This window comes from Limulus polyphemus, unplaced genomic scaffold, assembly GCF_000517525.1.
Source record: "Limulus polyphemus unplaced genomic scaffold, Limulus_polyphemus-2.1.2 Scaffold580, whole genome shotgun sequence".
Lineage (NCBI taxonomy): Eukaryota > Metazoa > Arthropoda > Merostomata > Xiphosura > Limulidae > Limulus > Limulus polyphemus.
Window position 1 is genome coordinate 107,286 of NW_013666190.1, and position 18,811 is coordinate 126,096.

Sequence of the window (18,811 nt, forward strand, 5' to 3'; positions counted from 1 at the left end):
AAAGGCAACAAAAGCCTTTGTTTAAAACAAGTGGTTCACTTATCTTTTGGTCGTCGATTTTGTCAAACTGCCTGATGAACGGTACACTCTACAAGGAAAGGCAACAAAAGCCTTTGTTTAAAACTAGGTGGTTCACTTACCTTTTGGTTAATCCTGTCCAGTTGTCTGTTTTGAGATTCAATTTCACTTCCCATGTCGATGGCCATGTTACGCAAATTTCCAACCATTGTATTCACCTGCTGCATGTTATCTTCCATTTCTTCTTCACGAGCATCGTTGGTAATCCTAAAAAAAGCAGGCAAGTGTGATGTCAGTTTTTAATATTTCCCAGAAATCTCATCTTTAATATTGTGTGCTCTTCCTTGCTTATCACCAGGTCACCTTTTCATAACATTGGTAATATAACGTATTACTTTTAGTTATGTTTAACCTGATAACTTGGTAACTGACATTATACTTTTAGTAAACTCTATTTAACCTACCAACGTGGTTAGTGACACTGACGTTTCTGCAAAGTTTGATTATCCCAACATATTGGTTATTGATACAAATATTTCTATAAACTCTATTCAACCTAACAGCTTGGTCAGTGACTATACATTTATGTTAGTTTTAAGAATACTTTGTCTTAAAGCTTGGTAATTAATACTAAGGTTTTTGTAATGTATATATATATATACATAAACAGTTTGTCTTTATTGGCATTGGGAATTCAAAGAATACAGAGTTTTATAAATTATTCATTGTGTTCAAAAACCTTCTATGCTTATACGTGGTCCGAAAGCTTTGTGTCAGTTATAATATTAATACAGCCAGCTTATATGTATATGTATATTTATAAAGAATATTTATGATTATCAATGTCTAAGTAATCTTCTCTGTTGAAAAAGGACCGGCCACAGTCTAGTGGTGAGCGTGCTTAGATTATGTATCCGAGGGTTCATGGCTCGTAGATTACTGCCGCCAAAAGGCACTGCGTAGTTTGGGGCCGTGAATGTGTTATAAGACTGAAGGTGAAATCCCACTATTCGTTAAGGGTATCCCAAGAGTTGGCGGTCGGTGCTGTTGACTAGCTGCCTTGTATAGTATATAGTATATAGTCTAGTATATCAGTTCAAAATTAGTGACGGCTATGCGCAGACAGCTCGTTGTTTGGCTTTGCGCGAAAATTCTGAGACAGAACAATTATTTGAAAAAAAAAAACATTTAGAACTTCAACTAGTGATATTTGTTGCTATGCTTATTTCAAAATATGTTTTAGATATTTCACTTTGTTGTTTAGCTAAGAATATCTATCTCTAGATGCGTTTTTAATTCAGTGAAAAATGTGTTTCAATGCTCATATATATATATCAAAGTTATATATATATATATAAAAACCAAAAACAGAACAACTGAAATTTAAAAACACGCCTCCGTGTTTTTGAATTTTAATTATGTTGTGCTGTTTTGGTTTATATTAAATTCATTATTGTTTTATAGTGCTGAGTTTAATCGCCTATGAACAATCAATGTACTACATAGTATTGCATTTATTGATTTACATATATATATATATATATGAAAAGACAATGCTAAAACATTAGTCTGAAAAAGTCAAATGCAACGTTAGAAATGAGCCATTGAAGTGAACATTTGGAATTAAAAGAAATACGCATAGTGGAAACCTGTTCTACTAATCTTAGGTTAATTTCAAGCTTTTACGTACACCATATTTATCACTCTGCTTTATTTTTTCTCTAAAAGGCAAGATTACTACGTGTTATTTTTCAGCTTAAAGACAAATGAATTCGCTTTACGTTTTGTGCTCGATACTAACAGTTGAAGAATTTAGCGTCGACGTGGCTTCCTAACCGTTCTACCCGTGAATGATTTTGGGTCTAATATTTTTCACCTTTTCCTTATTGTGGTGCCTTGAGAAAGACACGCCTTTCCTATTTTGCACAAACTCTTCTGATTGATCAGTCTGTCGTACGTAACTCGTCCCTTGTTATCAGTCTTAGATGTCACGTGGTTATAAAAAAACGCCTCCGATCTTATTCGTTCTGCTTCATTTGTGTGGAATGATATATTTTTAATTTTTTTTTATCATATCTTGAAATACGTAATTAACGTAGACCGTTTTTCCAATATTAGTAATGGAATTAAAAATATCTCTCTAGATAATATTAGCTCTGATGAAGCTTCCGGGATTATTAGGTAAATGGAAATGTTTTTTGTTTTTTTACTTTATTAAATCATATTCGTCATTTTCTATCACTCTTCTAGCTAAAACTTTAATACATGTTGTTATTGGTATTAACTTAACATGAAACGCTTAGAATATGTAAGTTACTTATACGTTATTTTTAAAACGTATGCTGAAATGATAAAATCCAGTTATAACAAATGAACACGGTTCTCCCTTCTTCTGTTCAGTTAAAACAGTCTAGGCTGGTGAGAGATAACCACTGCTTTTATTGTAATAGTATTGTAGGTTCGCTGCACCTTTATTTTCAATGTTTAGTTAATATGCTTCTATAAACTACTATGAGTAAAGATGAACAAGGTTCTCCCTTCTTCTGTTCAGTTAAAACAGTCTAGGCTGGTGAGAGATAACCTACTATTACAATAAAAGCAGTGGTGTAGGTTCGCTGCACCTTTATTTTCAATATTTAGTTAATATGCTTCTATAAACTACCATGAGTGAAGATTATTTTAATGAATGCTTATGAAGACCATAGTAAATGGGTATCTATGTTATAATCCTGGTCTTTAAGCAGTTTACATAGTAGTAGAAATGCTTGTCTTGTACCAAACGTTAGCACCTTTATTTTCAATATTTAGTTAATATGCTTCTATAAACTACCATGAGTAAAGATGAACAAGGTTCTCCCTTCTTCTGTTCAGTTAAAACAGTCTAGGCTGGTGAGAGATAACCAGTGCTTTTATTGTAATAATAGTGTAGGTTCGCTGCACCTTTATTTTCAATGTTTAGTTAATATGCTTCTATAAACTACCATGAGTGAAGATTATTTTAATGAATGCTTACGAAGACCATAGTAAATGGGTATCTATGTTATAATCCTGGTCTTTAAGCAGTTTACATAGTAGTAGAAATGCTTGTCTTGTACCAAACGTTAGATTTTTCGTCATTGGTTGTTTAACGATGTCACGACTGATGATTTGTGTTAAGTTTTTCTGTAACAGACTTTGAACATATAATCTATGTATATATATATATATATATCAGTCTGTCTGTTTGATTTTTTTCTGTCATTGTATCTATTCACGCAAATGCAATGACAGATTAAATGGTTATATCGAGTATAGTGTATCAATGCCTTTTTTTCAAGACAGTTAACTTTCACACACATATCAATAAAAACGTTTAAGCATGTCCATTGAAGCTCGAGTCCATAAATTCGATAAATGGTTACCGTAGCATGGGATTCATTGAAGTACGTGATGTTTACAGTAAATTTTATTGCATGGGACAGTAAGCAATTGTAGCAAAGTGCAGAAAGACATTTGCTGTATGAGCAAATAGTCAACTACAAAAAAGGCATTCACAGCTAGGAACAAAAGTAATTCAGATGTTCACATGCACGTCAGTCCGAGAAATACAACAAATAAATGAAAACCTAATAATTGGTATGATTCAAAAGAAAGATAATTGTTCGAATACAGGAATTGTTTTCAATCTAATAGAGAAGGGTGACTGTTGTTCCCTTGAGTATTCGCAGTTATTTTGTTAATTTTTTTATGCCATAAATGGCGAATTTGGAAAATAAAATGTTATATCTGAGCGCAGTTAGGGTCGAAATTAACGTAAAACAAATAGTAGCCTTTATACGTATACTAGAGAGATAGAGGTAAACAACAAGTATAGCCACTAGTAGATTACACACGAAAGTTTTGGTTACGTGACTAAAAGTAGCTCTTCCAGAGTAGGGCCCATATCGATCCCACTCTCTCTATGAAAACCAAGTGTTCTTAAGACGTTGCACACAGTTTCCATCCTCACAAAGAATCGATACTACATCAGCTACAGTGGATGCTTTAGTTTTTCATAAGTTGACAACTCAAAGGTAACTTTTTTTTTACTTTAGTGTAACCAGCCTATTTTCTGCATCTGAACTAACGAAACAGGTATGTAACCTGATGCTGACTATGAACTTCCTTTTTTTTTCTCTTGCTTTTATGTCACTTTCATGCGCTGGAGTTTAAGAGGTATGTTTTAAGAACAGATGTTTGTTTACCCTATCAACACAAGTAATGTTTCCAGAAAGACAGCGTGCTGAAATGCAGAGTTGATCACTTAGTGAGAGGCCTCCCCCCCCCTGTGGCACAGCGGTATGTCTGCTAATTTACAACGCTAGAAACCGGGTTTCGATACCCGTGGTGGGCAGAGCACAGGTTAGCCTATCGTGCTTAATTCCATAAAAAACTTACTGAAAGCAGTCGAAAGATGAATATATCGAGACATTTTGTACATCATGTAGGTACTATAACAATGAATTATTTCTTTAATCGATTAATTCAGGATTGTTGTCTTCAACTACTTGATTACTACTCCTTTGTATTCATTCATAAAAGAGTTTTAAATAAATCCTCAAATTGTGAATAAACGATATAAAATTATCTAATTCATTGTTTGCTGGTTTCTGAGTAAAGCTATATTAGTCTCCACCGCGGGGAATCGAACCCCGGATTTTAGCGTTGTAAGTCTGTAGACTTACCGATGTCCCATCGGGGTACTATTGGTAGGTAATGATAATTATGATATTCATATTTGGATGAACCACTGATATCTTATAACTAAGAAATCTTTAGAAAAACGTATCATAAGATAGGCAATATCTTACCCACAAAAGTAGTATTCCTGAATAACAACTATTTAAACTTTTTAAAGTTAAATAAACAGAAAACAAAAATAGCCAACTAAGAGTTGAGTTTTCCAAAAGTATAAATTTTATCTTGAGTTTTAAAACCTTGTTTCGATTGGTTTTAAAATAAATAATTAAAATAAATATTCGTATATGTGTTACTTGTTATGATTACTGAAAACTATATAATTTGACATTAAAAAGCTATTTATATAGTGCCATAAAATGAAGAACTAAATGAATAAATTTTGTGGAGTTCGTTACATTTTGTTTGTTAGAAGAAGTTGTTTTACGGTCAAATGTCAAATCAGTTTTCATTAATTTATCATCGCAGCTTTCATTCTATCAAGTTTACCGAATATCTGAATAAACTTGATGAAGACTAAGGACTCTTGGTAAGTAAATTCCACTGTTCATCACTGTGCTTTTTATGTAAATGTAACATTCTATCAAATGTGTGTACACACGAAAAATAATAACTTTTGAATTGAATTGTACTTGAACATATCACAGTAAACACAAAAAAGGTACAAGACAGAGGCTTGCCATAATTTGCAAATATACCTTGTAAATATATGTAAGTTGAATTAAAGATAAACCCCAGCGTAAGATTACTCCTCGCCTTTTTCCCATCTTCGAACCTGTGCGTGCTGAGAGTACTTTATAACGTTATAATAAAAATAAAGGAATTTGTAAATAAACAATTCAGATATTATACACAAATTCAGTACTTTATGTGACAGCTTCAGCCCATAACACATAAAACCGTTTTCCGAAGAGGTTCTTTGGCTATAAAATAATCCTCATGGAATATTAGTTCTTTTCTATCTTATCAGGAATTCGAGCAACAAAGAAGGTAGTTATTTCCTAAGAAAAGGAACTCAAGATAATAAATGACAACTAGTTAAAAAAAACTCTCTTTCCACCAGGTATCATTTCCCAAACTTACTTCGCAATGTAGCCTCCCATTGGCCCAGCTCCATTCCTGTCGTCCATAACTCTTGCTGGCTGGTTTCCCACTATTTTCCCATCTTCATTGCCTTTCCACGTGCTCGGGTCTTCCTTGAATTCCTTGGATCTGTAGAACACAACATCCGATTATCTTATCAAGAAAACACAAGAACATTTCCGAGTGCTCACGCGAAATAAACAAACAAAAACAAATGTAATAACATAAAAGTAACAAATGAGCTTGTGTTTGTAAACCCTTTGTATAGAAAGAAATCAGCTAAGTACATTAGAAGTAAAACTTGTTTTCCCCTCATTCCGTGTTAAGAGAGAGACACACACACAACAGTTTGTTATATACAAAACTAAGAAGTGAATTCATTAGATCTAAATTTTAAAAGTCCTCCTCCACTGTGGCTCAATGGCTTAGCGGTAAGCTTTGAGGGCTTATAACGATAAAATTTGGGGTAAGATCCATGCAGGGGGAAAGAGCATTTAGTTGGGTTAAAGGTCTCCAAAAAACGCTAGAATTTCTTGTATCATGTTCATTTGAAATAGAATGAGAAATTTTAATTTATGTTTTTCAATGCTCAGTAAACAAGAAACATTAATCTATGCTTAATTTTATCAGGAAACAGTCGTTACCACACAAAAATATATCGATTTTCTTCAATATAGCCGACCATCTCTAAAACGATATCACAAAAAAAGAGAGTGAAAATCTTTTTATTGGTGGGCGCCGAAGCTGAGAATTTTTCATTTATTTGGATATTATAATAGATATTATTATACATTTCACGTTTTGGCTCCGATATAATAACATCGTAACGTTTTCTTCATATGAGTTTAATTATCCATTTTTAAACATACATTAATGTAAGATACTATATATAACTGTAGATCTAACAATCAAAATAAAAGTTGAGACAAAATGTTAAGTTCATAGTGATATTAAAGATTGTACATCAATTCAAAGTTTAAAATAACGATAGAACAGTTAGTCACTTCTGTGATATTAATATCCATATCAATTATCCAAACTTTAAGAAAAAATGGGGCGAACAATTTTAAAGGTTTAGCAACACTTTTGTGATATTAATATCTGTATCAATTATCCAAACCTTAAGAAAAATGGGGCGAACAATTTTAAAGACACAGCAACACTTTAGTGGGGCCACTTCCAGCTTTTGAGGCCCCTAGCCATAATAAAAAAACGACATATGAAAACAAAATAAGGTCATCATTAGCTCGAAAAATAGTGATATATAATTTGAAGGGAGTCCCATAAAAACAACAAGTATCTAAATTTGAAGCCCAGGCCAAATGGCCTCCACTCTGATTAACCCTGTATGTATACACATATACTTGGACTTCAGAAAAAATCGAACAGTTTCTTTAAGGGTTTGGTTTCAGCACTTTATACGATAGCAACATTAGCATAAATCTTTATACCTTAAGAACAGAATCGAGAAATGTTTTTAAGGTTTCAGTTTGTTTTGAATTTCGCGCAAAGCTACACGAAGGCTATCTGCGCTAGCCATCCCTAATTTAGCAGTTGGTAACTCTTTTACAGTGGAATTGGCCGTCACATTATAACGCCTCCACGTCTGAAAGGGCGAACATGTTTGGTGGGATGGGGATTCGAACCCGCGACCCTCAAATTACGAGTCAAGCGCCCTAACCACCTGGCAATGCCGGGCCCCAAGGTTTCAGACTCAATATTTTCGGTTATCGTATCTTATGTATTAATTCGATATTAAAAAGTGTACGCATTTTTTTTTCTGGAATTAATACCAATAGGTTATTTGGCGATGGACTTCACACTGCCCTGAAAACGTGGATTTGTTCGAAGCAAGTAAATCGAATCCACAACAGTAAGTGAAAACATATCAGAAGCTGGTTAAAACAAACAAATCAGACATCTCAAGAGAATTAACTCACCAACAAGAGCACTAAAGAAATCTAAGAAAACATAGGATTGGTAACAAATTGGAAACGTTTCTCAGTTGACCCACGAGAAACTCCCAATGGGTGAACTAGTAAATCTGACACAACATGGAATCTAAAAGAACCTACTGCGTCTATGTAGTCTACTTAGCCATTAAACCAAGATATGTCGCTTTTTCGTTGTTCCAAATAACTTTTTGTTTGTTTGTTATTAAACACAAAGCTACACGAAAGGCTATCTGTTCTACCCTCAACAAGGGTATCGAAACCCAGTTCTTAGCGTTATAAGCCTCCAAACTTACCGATGTGCCACTAAGGGGGTTCTTCATTTCTTGTGATACTCCTTTTAAGACAATACTCTGTGGCAGATATTTTTTACATGAAAAGCTCCACTTATTTATCAAGCTACAAGATTCGAACAACTTATGTATCAGACACAGAGGTATTAACCCTGAAACTTTTCTAGACAGATTTTTAGTTAAGCATTCTGTAATAGATGATGTAAATAATCTGGTGACGACAAGCGATGACAATATTACTAAACACTGTAGAATAAAGATATTTATGTAAACACAGCTTGGCTATTTGATAAAATATTAAAATTTTGACGCCAATAAGATAAGTTAACCTGTCCTTTATTGTACAAGACTATCTTTAACGGATTTTACGTACTTGAGGTTATTGAACAAGGTGTTTCTGTTGATGGTGCGAAATAAAAAGCGTTCAAGAATGTAAAGAACCGAGATATAAGCCTGGAATGCACACATAACATCTGTGTTAATGAATAAACTGCAATCTAATCTCGTACAAATTTAAACATTCACGTGTGGTGTTTAGTTTGGTTATTTATGTGTTGACAAATGACATAAGTCGTCTTAGAAAATTGTATATTTAATAATTTACACTGCGTAATAAAAATAAGGAAAATAAATAAAGAATAATACTTATTCTGAAAATACAATTGTATCGAGTATATTTAATACTTGAATGTATGCATAAGTACTATTTATATTTAATGCTTGAATAAATATCATATTATCTAATGCTTGAACACAAGCTAGTTATACCTAATCCTTGATGACGCATAAGTACTATTTGAAGATTTAATTGTAGGGACAAAGTAAACATATATTTTGTAAGTATACTACATAATTATTTACTTGCTTACCATATGAAAAGCTTAGACTTACTTAATAGTAATTGTAGGGACAATACTTACAAATTTGTAGTATAGGGGCATTATACATTTTTATTTACTCACTTGTTGCAGGGACAGACACAGATACCATAACATTTTTATATGCTTACTTGTTGCAGGGACAGATGCAGGTACCACAATATTTTTGTATACTCATTTGTTGCAGGGACAAACACAGATGCCACAACATTTTTGTATACTCACTTGTTGCAGGGACAAACACAGATGCCACAACATTTTTGTATACTCACTTGTTGCAGGGACAAACACAGATGCCACAACATTTTTGTATACTCACTTGTTGCAGGGACAGACATAGATACCACAACGTTTTTGTATACTCACTTGTTGCAGGGACAAACACAGATGCCACAACATTTTTCCATTCCAGTCAAGTTTTTCTCTGCTTCCTTCATATCGGCGTTAATCTTATCCATGTCTTCTTCGATCCTATCGAGTTGTTCTAGACAGAAATTTACACAAAGTTTCAAATTTTAACAAATTAATCACACTAAAAAAGATAGATCTTGTTTTGATTAAATAAAGGACCAAAAATGTGTAAATAATTTGAATTTTCTCAGAGTAGATTAAATAACAGTCTAAAAACACGATATTATTTTATTTTTAAAATTTCTAGAACAGTATAGCTTCAGCGTCACAGTTTTTAAATTTTATTATCGTCTACAATTATAAGTAACTTATGTTTGTAGAAGTAACAGAATGTTCGTTACATATTAAAATTATAGCACATTCAGGATTGCAGATATGATGTGGACTGTAATAATATTCAACATGGCCACTTTGCTATCGCAGCTTCTAATTAAATAAATTAATGCTTACCACATATATACATGTATATCGTTAATGATAATAATAAACAGAATATTTAGCGAAGTGAATATTTAAATCATCTCTTCAACTCTCTCGTTATAGATATACAGACAGACAGACACACACACATATATATATATATATGTAAATATTACATTAATTCTTTATGTTACATCAGTAGCGAACACCATTAAGTACAAATGTAAACCATAAAAACTATAACACTTTTTTAACAGTTGAAAGATTTCCTCAGCTCAACATCTTGATGTTTACTATAACGAAACCAAGGAGTTTTTGGTAGTAGGCAGTGAAAAAACTGAACCATCTCTTATGATTTAAAGAATAAAATTGTAGTACAAGAAAAATAAGTTGTGACAAAGATACTCTAATAACTAAAGTTAGATCACACTCTGTGACTTCGATCATATTGTAAATATCTAAGACTAGATCTGTCTAGTCTAAACGTTTTGTTCTCGTCACTGATGACACAAGCTTGGAAATTCATTATGTTTTCAATATGTTAGTCTGCTGAAGATAACTTCTGATAAGAGGACATTGACCTGTTGAATTTTAGATCTTTGTCTGTCATCTAATATGAAATGTTTATTAGAAATATTTAATAATATGCATAAAAGGAATATCCTCCTTCTACACAGTTGATTGGCACTTCAATAACCAACATTTACTTTACATCTCACAAAATAAATCATATTTTACTTTATACAATAATAATATCGTCATAATATATCAGACACGTGACCTTCTCAACAATGAACACGATAAACAAACTGTACAAATGAATGTGAGAGCATTTAGGAATCGGAATTAATGATCTATATCTTACAGAAACAAAAACAATTAACAGTACATGTTCTAATGTACTTCATCTTCATTATTCTTAGCTTGAACAGCTAATATCATGTGATATTGCTATGAACTTCAGGACGACAAGTTGAGTGATTAAAAGCAAACAAGTGGTAAGAAGCATACTTTATGAGTGTGAATTAGGTTGTGGAAGGTCTACATTAATATGGAAGTAGAACTCATAGCATCTAACAGTTCGTTGAGACTTTTATCGGGTACCAGAATTGGTAGCAACGTAGCTTGTCTTTTACATTCTTTTCGGGTGAGTCATTGTTTTAATATCTCTTCCAATGATCGACGTGTTCGTGTCTGGAGAACCTCAGGTGAACGATATCTTCAATGCAACATCGTTGAACATGACCATGGGGGAGACATTAGTTCTATATGTTAGTGCGCTTCCATGGAGCTGATTTAATGCTTTAACGATATAGTAACGTAGTATTAGACCCAGTTGTACTGTTTGTTGGAGGGTGATGCCCACTTTTATACCACCAAGATCGTGATGAACTACTCTGAACTACAAACCATAGAGATCACGAACTGGACATAAAAAGACTTGAACTAAATTCTATGAAGTGCTTGTGGAACCTCCATAGACATCGTGAAACAATTCATTTACCGAAATACAAAAGCTTGGTGTTGTTCAAACTGAGGAATAGAACAGAGTATTCGATAACGTTATCCACGGACTGATCAGATCCAGAGAATATGTCAATGCTAGGGGATTAAATTCGTTACTGGGTATATCTTTTTATCAATTATTACTCTTTAAACGGCTCGGCATAGCCAGGTGGTTAGGGTCGCGGGTTCGAATCCCCGTCACGCCAAACATGCGTGCCTTTTCGGCCGTGGGGGCGTTATAAAATTACGGTCAATCCCACTATTCGTTGGTAAAAGAGTAGCCCAAGAGTTGGCGGTGGGTGGTGATGACTAGCTACCTTCTCTCTAGCCTCCCGAATTAGGGGCGGCTAGCGCAGATAGCCCTCGTGTAGCTTTGCGCGAAATTCAAAACAAACAAACAAACAAGTTGGTTTAGTGGATTCTAAACTCTGACCACTCATTTTTAACTAGCGATATTGAAATTGGATGGTGGGGTGGTGAAGTGAAAGCACAATGTTTAGAAGCTTTTCGCTAGCTAGAATTCTATAATGATAAATGTGCACTATTTGAAGAATTGTTAAACGAGAGTAAATTTGTTGTATGGTGTGAAAATTATGGAGCATGAATTCACTACATGTTCAACAAATCATCACAAGCATCATATAGGAATATGTCAAATAAAAGGAAAAAAAAAAGCTAAAGATGTAATAAACATATAAAAAAAAGGAACTGTGCTAATGAGGCAAGCCGTTCATTCCAGAAAAAGTAGCTCAATCCCAGCGGAAAATTGATATCTGGAAAGTGAAATGTTGAAAAGGGCAGAAGGAAGCAGCCAGGAGCACCAATAACAGCAAAATAAAAAGTGAATATGCAAAAAAATAGGGGTCATTTGATATGAAACTGACGGCATTTAGAAAGATTAAAAGTAATTTACTGCAAGGGAATAATGCTATGCATTTCCTCTCAAAAAATAATAATGGTGATATGGTTCATAAACTCGTCAACTCAGGAAAAAAGTACAATAAACTAGAAACTCTAACCTTAAAAATAAATAGCGAAACAAGCCCATAGCTAATCTACACATGAGAATGAAAGAAATAGAGTAATATAAGATAAATAACAAAAATAGCAACAGAGAAGATTCCAGCAATGTACGCCTGAAAACTAGAATATTCTGATAAAAACTCTAGTAAAACTAGCACATAATTTGAATATTAAAAACCTTAATCGATATCAAATAATGAATGTGCATATGTTACTTCTTATTACTTAATTACTCGTTATAAGAAGGAATACACATTCTATGATAATAAGATTTTTGTCAAAAAAGAAAAAAGAGGAGAGAGAGATAAGTGGATAGGAAAAAGGAAAAATATAAATGTTTCATTTGATTTGTTCAGTGACAAGAAGATTGAGAAAATATATGTAACTTAAACTTTGACGGCAATAAATAACTGTTTTGGGAGTCAAGAGTTTTGGTAAATGAAGGGAAAATAAAATATTTGTAAAGATTACGAAGAAAAGTAAAGTAATTAGATGGAAGAATATGTTGGATAATAAACCCAAGTGATACTGGGTGTTAGAGTGAAATAATAGACGTGGGTTTAAAGGAAATATACTAGAACTTAACTCTTGGATTCTTCTGAAGTGATTGGCATTTATAAATGGGTTACAAATAAGAGAAGTGAACTTAACTCTTGGATTCTTCTGAAGTGATTGACATTTATAAATGGGTTACAAATAAGAGAAGTGAACTTAACTCTTGGATTCTTCTGAAGTGATTGACATTTATAAATGGGTTACAAATAAGAGATGTGAACTTAACTCTTGGATTCTTCTGAAGTGATTGACATTTATAAATGGGTTACAAATAAGAGATGTAAACTTAACTCTTGGATTCTTCTGAAGTGACTGACATTTATAAATGGGTTACAAATAAGAGATGTGAAGAGACATATAAAAATAAGAGTTTTAGTATTATAACTGTTAACATTAAAAATTTAAGAAAGCAGTGGAGGGAGTTATTGGTGATATGAAATGATGCTTTCAGAAAAATACACGTTAGTAACAGCAGAGTTAAACACCAAAGAGGAATAAACCGAAAATTAGAATAAGTAAGGTTTTGTAAGTTATAAGCGTTAGTAAGCTCACCACTATCTTGTACGTAAGAAATAAATTGTGGCATTATCGCTGATAAAATACAATGTATTAATAACACAGACCTGCGAATTTAAACTTCATAAACGTTGTTTTAGTTTTAATAACGGATTTTTCCATAATTCAGCTGCATTTCAGTTTCGAAAATAATATTCATCGGATAGAAATGTATTGGAGATTACTAACAATTTGAAAGTATAACTGAAACAGCATGAACACAATAAAAATGTATTTTAAATGTGTAGTTATAGTTCCTGTAAAGGAGTTATATACATTTATAATTTTTTTTAATGTAGGATAAGAGTATACGTTTTCTATTAAAAGTAAAAACAGCGAAAATTAACCACAGTTTACATCAATAACCACGACAAAATATTGAGAAAATATAATATCCGCATCACCCTTTACAAAATACAAGAAGGAATAGGAATCATAACCGCCATGAGAGAGGTTACAGTAGAAGTTATATCACGGTTATTAAGTGATCCGGATATGTAAATGATAGAAGGTTAAGTATTACAACAATTTGAAAACAGTTAATTAACCCCATAGGAACATAAGACTATTATATGTAAATGATAGAACTTTAAGTATTACAACAATATGAAAACAGTTAATTAACCCCATAGGAACATAAAACTATTATCTCCAGTCAAGACGAACTCTTTGCGATATCTTCGCAAGAGTATTTCAGAAATTGTTGTTTGTTTGTTGTTAAGCACAAAGCTACACAATGGGTATCGAAACCTGGTTTTAAGCGTTATAAGCTTTCAGAATTACCATTGAGCCACTGGGGGCATTTCAGAAATTAAAAAAAAAGATTAATATAAAAGAAAAACATTTATTATGCTGGTTATTATGGTGTTGTTATTGTAATTGTTTTGATTTTGTTAATGAATAAATGAGGTTTTATAAAACAATATATTTTCAACTTTGTTTAATTGATTGAAGAGTAACTTAACTATAAGAATTTGCGCTTTTAATTTCTCTAGTAATTAAAACCGTTCAATTGGTTCCAAAGAGAAACCTTATAAATAATGTTATATTCAATGATAATGAACGTTTTCACTGCAAATGCTAACTAATAATTCGTAATTGGCAATGAATAAATATAAGTGTAAAAATGTGTTATAATTATAAAATGATAGACAAACATCCACTACATTTCTTCTGCTAAGAAGCAATCAAAGCATTAAAAATAATTTATTCTCGAACTATAACATAGAAAGAAACTATATATATATATATATATATAATCGTGATTAACGTAAAAACAGTTGTCTCCATGTCCTTAGTTTTTTTTTTTGTTAACGTTAAAAGTAGTCTACAACTAAATTCATTTACCAGGGTAACATACAAAAGCTTGCTCTATCTAGATACTATAACTTGGTTAGTGTTAAGGAGCTGTCTCCAATTAGCTTCAGTTACTATTATGATAACGTTAAGGAGCTATCTCCAACTAGCTTCAATTACTATTATGATAACGTTAAAGAGCTGTCTTTAACTACTTCCAGTTGCTGTGTTAAAGTCAAGGAACTTCCTTCAACTTGGATATCATTAAAAAGCTGCCTTCCACTAGGATAACATTAGGGAGCTGCCTTCAACTAGGATAACATTAGGGAGCTGCCTTCAACTACATCCAGTTACTAAGTTTACGTTAAGGAACTGTCTTTAAATTAACTAGGTCTATTTACTTTGTTAACGTTAAGGAACTGTCTTTAAATTAACTAGGTCTATTTACTTTGTTAACGTTAAGGAGCTATCTTCAACTAGGCCTATTTACTTTGTTAACGTCAAGGAGTTGTCTTCAATTAGGCTCAGTTATGAAGTTAACTTCTTTCATTAACGACTGCTGTACGTCAACAACTATGTTAGCAGACTATCAACAAAAACCATTACTACTTTGTTGGTTTGATAGAACTATACTGATTTGTAACTTATATTTTTTATGTTGCTGGCCCTAAACGTGTAAGTAGTATTCGGCTTACGTCATCAGCGATTAGTTTTATGTTATCTGTTAGCATGAAATAACGCTAGGTGGTGCTTCTTATGTCAACAACATATTACTGGGACATTTTTCTCACATACCGACTTGGCTGCAAAAGGATAACGTTAAACTGCAACAATGTCAGCTTTTTCTGACAATTTTGAACCAGATTAACATCAAAGTTATCAACGATGCACAGTTTCTGCCAGTTATCTAGCAACGCGAATGTGTAAATCCAGTAGCTGACGTCATTTGATATTCTATCCTTATTGTGATAGCCTTTGTGTTATTCAGTTCTAATCTGAAGGTTGTTGAGATTTTATTTTTTTATTCTTCTTGGCAATTCAGAAGATTTTTTATATAGGTTCCTGTTCACCTACATAATTTGCATGTCTTGTGCACACTTAGTTCCAACCAATAAAAAGTTTATACGATTAAAATATTTTTACTGTTTTTGTTTTTATGAAACTCGGTTCTCAGGTCAAGTTAACTGAATATTTCTACTGCAAAATAATTTCTGCGCAATGGTTAAATGTTAAAGTCTTGAATATATAACGGATTTTAATTCGTCAGCATTTTAACGGAATAGAAAGTAACGAAATAAAAAGGGGTAATGGAGTGATTGATACGCGAAGAAAAGTATAGAAAACACTGTAACGAGAAAACGATCCGACATATTTCTACTTTCGTGCCATGGAACAAAATATATTTTGAGTAGCTTAGACTAAGCAATTCAATCGTATTGATAAGATTTCATATGATACTATTGATAAACAGAAAATGATAGAAAACCTGATAACTTTTCTGATTTACAATATATAGAAAAGCGAATTATATGAAGTAATAACAGAACCTTCAGCTTCTACTGATCATTACTGATGTACCACCAACACCACGCAATTTCTTTAAAATTTTCGTATGGGTTTCTGTGGTTAGAGGAATCAGGTTCCGAATTTAGTACTTGTGAAACCATTTGTGTTGTATAGTAATAAGTATCGAAGTAAGTCCTGAGAGGAAGCAAGTCAACAAACTTCCTGACAAAATATACATTTAATAGTTTATAATTAGAGATGTAGGATTATAAATTAAAAGCAATACATAATCTGAGCTTAAATGAATTCTCAAACTTAAGCTATACGGAAAACTAGCTTAGGAAAAAAATATAGCAATGGATCAAAACAACATTAATTATTTTCTCTCCTCGCAAAAACAAAATGGCTATTTTTCTTCACGAGCTCAATTAATGATAAAAGTATTTCGCATTGTATTAAGAACATTGTTTTTACATAAATTTTAAAGCAATTGAGAGGGAAGAGATTATAATCAGTTCTGAGTTAGTAAAATAAGCACCTAATGCTATTATAAGTGATTATTGTTTTGAAACAAAAGGCCAGCATGGCTCTAGTTGGCGTGCCGGATTCTGGATCTACACGTGCATTGTTCGCTTTCCATTACGCCAAAAATGAAAACAAATACAAATGACGATTCGCTCTTGGGGACAATGGGTGTGATATAAGGGTGGTGATAAAATATAACTATTCGGTCACACAAGAGTAGGCCATGAGTTGGAGGTGGTGCTGTTGATTAAACTGCCCTCCCTGTAAATTCGATGACGAGGAACCCACTTTGAGACTAATAATGGCTGGAGACGGCTTAAATGGGTAATGAAGAAAAACTTTAATATAAGTCTGTCAGTTCAAAGTTAGGGATTGTTAGCACCGATAGCCCTTGAAGAATGTTCGAAAACAAATAAACGAATCTGAAACAAAATTACATTGTTGACAATAATTATTCGCGCACACCCCTGTTATTATGACTCTCATAGTATGAAATCCTAAATGAATCAGTAATTTTAAAGTTACAAGCAAAATAATTATGAGAACTAATGGGGGAAAAAAATAACTGAAGAAATAGAGCCCTAGTTTGATCAAAATGTTTGGCTTAAAGTGCAAGACTTGATATTTAGCTTATGGAAAATTGATTACATAATACACCTTCTAATAACTATCAAAATAGCAACAGAAAAAGATCATTGTTGTATGTTAGATTGCTGAAGATTAATCTGAGAAAAAAAGTAACAATTTATATACAACTGGAGCATTGGGTGTTAATGAAAAATGTTCTTTGTAAATAGAAAAGTAGGTTATAAAATCTAATAACGCGGATGTAGTAATATTTTTCTATCAGTTAATTTACAATCATGTACCTGAAGCTTTATATTATCTGACGTGAACTATCCATCAACTACGAACCCAGGAAACCAATAAAAAGGTATAATAAACTTAGTTTTTTGTGACTCTCACTTTGTGGTAATGGGTTTCTTCGTATGCGATCGAAAGAGAATTCCATTCCAACTACACATGTAAACATACAGAATAATTTATACTGTACACATTTATATAGATTAAAGTTGTTGTTTCGATTAAAGACACCAGGTGGACTTTTCTGTAACACTTGTTAATGAATATTGGTTTCTTTTTAAATAAAAGGTATACATGTATACGACTTTTTTAAGGGTTTATGAGTTTTTTCTCAAGTAAGATACGTATTTTATGGTGTTTTTACGCTCTTACATTTTACGCTCCTACATGAATTATATTATGCGTTTTGATTCTTCCACATTTACTAGATTTATATCTTATTTTTTGGATATGTGTACACCTATCATTTTACATTTCCATCATCTAACTTCAAACATGTGATGGGTTGGCTGTGGCCTAAATGTTAGTGTGCTGGACTGTGAATCAGAAGGTTCATGATTCGCGTCCCATTGTTGCAAATCCCATTATTTGATTAGAGTAGTCCAAGCTTGTACAATAAATATGCACCCCAATTCCGAAATGATTTATTTCCACATATATGAAGTTTTCTAGAAAGGGTTTAACCAACAATGAAAGTGTATCTGTAACTATGAGTGCACAGGTTGCTATCGCGGTCTCGAATAGCTAGTGTACCTGTAACCCAAGTACCTGTAACCCAAGACTGTATAGGTTACTAACGTGATTCCGACTAGTAAGTAAAACTGTAACCAAGACAGCAATGGTTGCTAACGTGATTCCGACTAGCAAGTGAATCTGTAACCAAGACTGCAAAAATTGCTAACGTGATTCCGACTAGCAAGTGAAACTGTAACCAAGACTGCAAAGGTTGCAAACGTGGTTCCGACTAGTAAGTAAAACTGTAACTAAGACTGCAAAGATTGCTAACGTGATTCCGACTAGCAAGTGAATCTGTAACCAAGACTGCAAAGGCTGTAAACGTGATTCCGACTAATAAGTGAATCTGTAACTAAGACTGCAAAGTTTGTAATCGTAATTCAGACTAGGAGGTGCATATGTAACTAAGACTGCAGAGTTTGTAATCGTGATCCAGACTAGGAGGTGCATATGTAACTAAGACTGCAGAGTTTGT

The 18,811-nt window shown here is 32.9% G+C and overlaps 1 protein-coding gene across 1 annotated transcript in view; it reads right to left on the reverse strand.

Moving 5' to 3' along the window:
• LOC106459236 (synaptosomal-associated protein 25-like) overlaps nt 1–18,811 on the reverse strand; it is an 80,661-nt gene that overhangs the window by 25,028 nt on the left and 36,822 nt on the right. The window contains exons 4-6 of the mRNA XM_022385684.1: nt 9,307–9,424; nt 5,818–5,946; nt 141–285 (exon numbers count right to left, since the gene is read on the reverse strand). Of these exons, the coding sequence (XP_022241392.1) occupies nt 141–285; nt 5,818–5,946; nt 9,307–9,424 (392 nt within the window). The remainder of the gene's footprint in view (nt 1–140; nt 286–5,817; nt 5,947–9,306; nt 9,425–18,811) is intronic.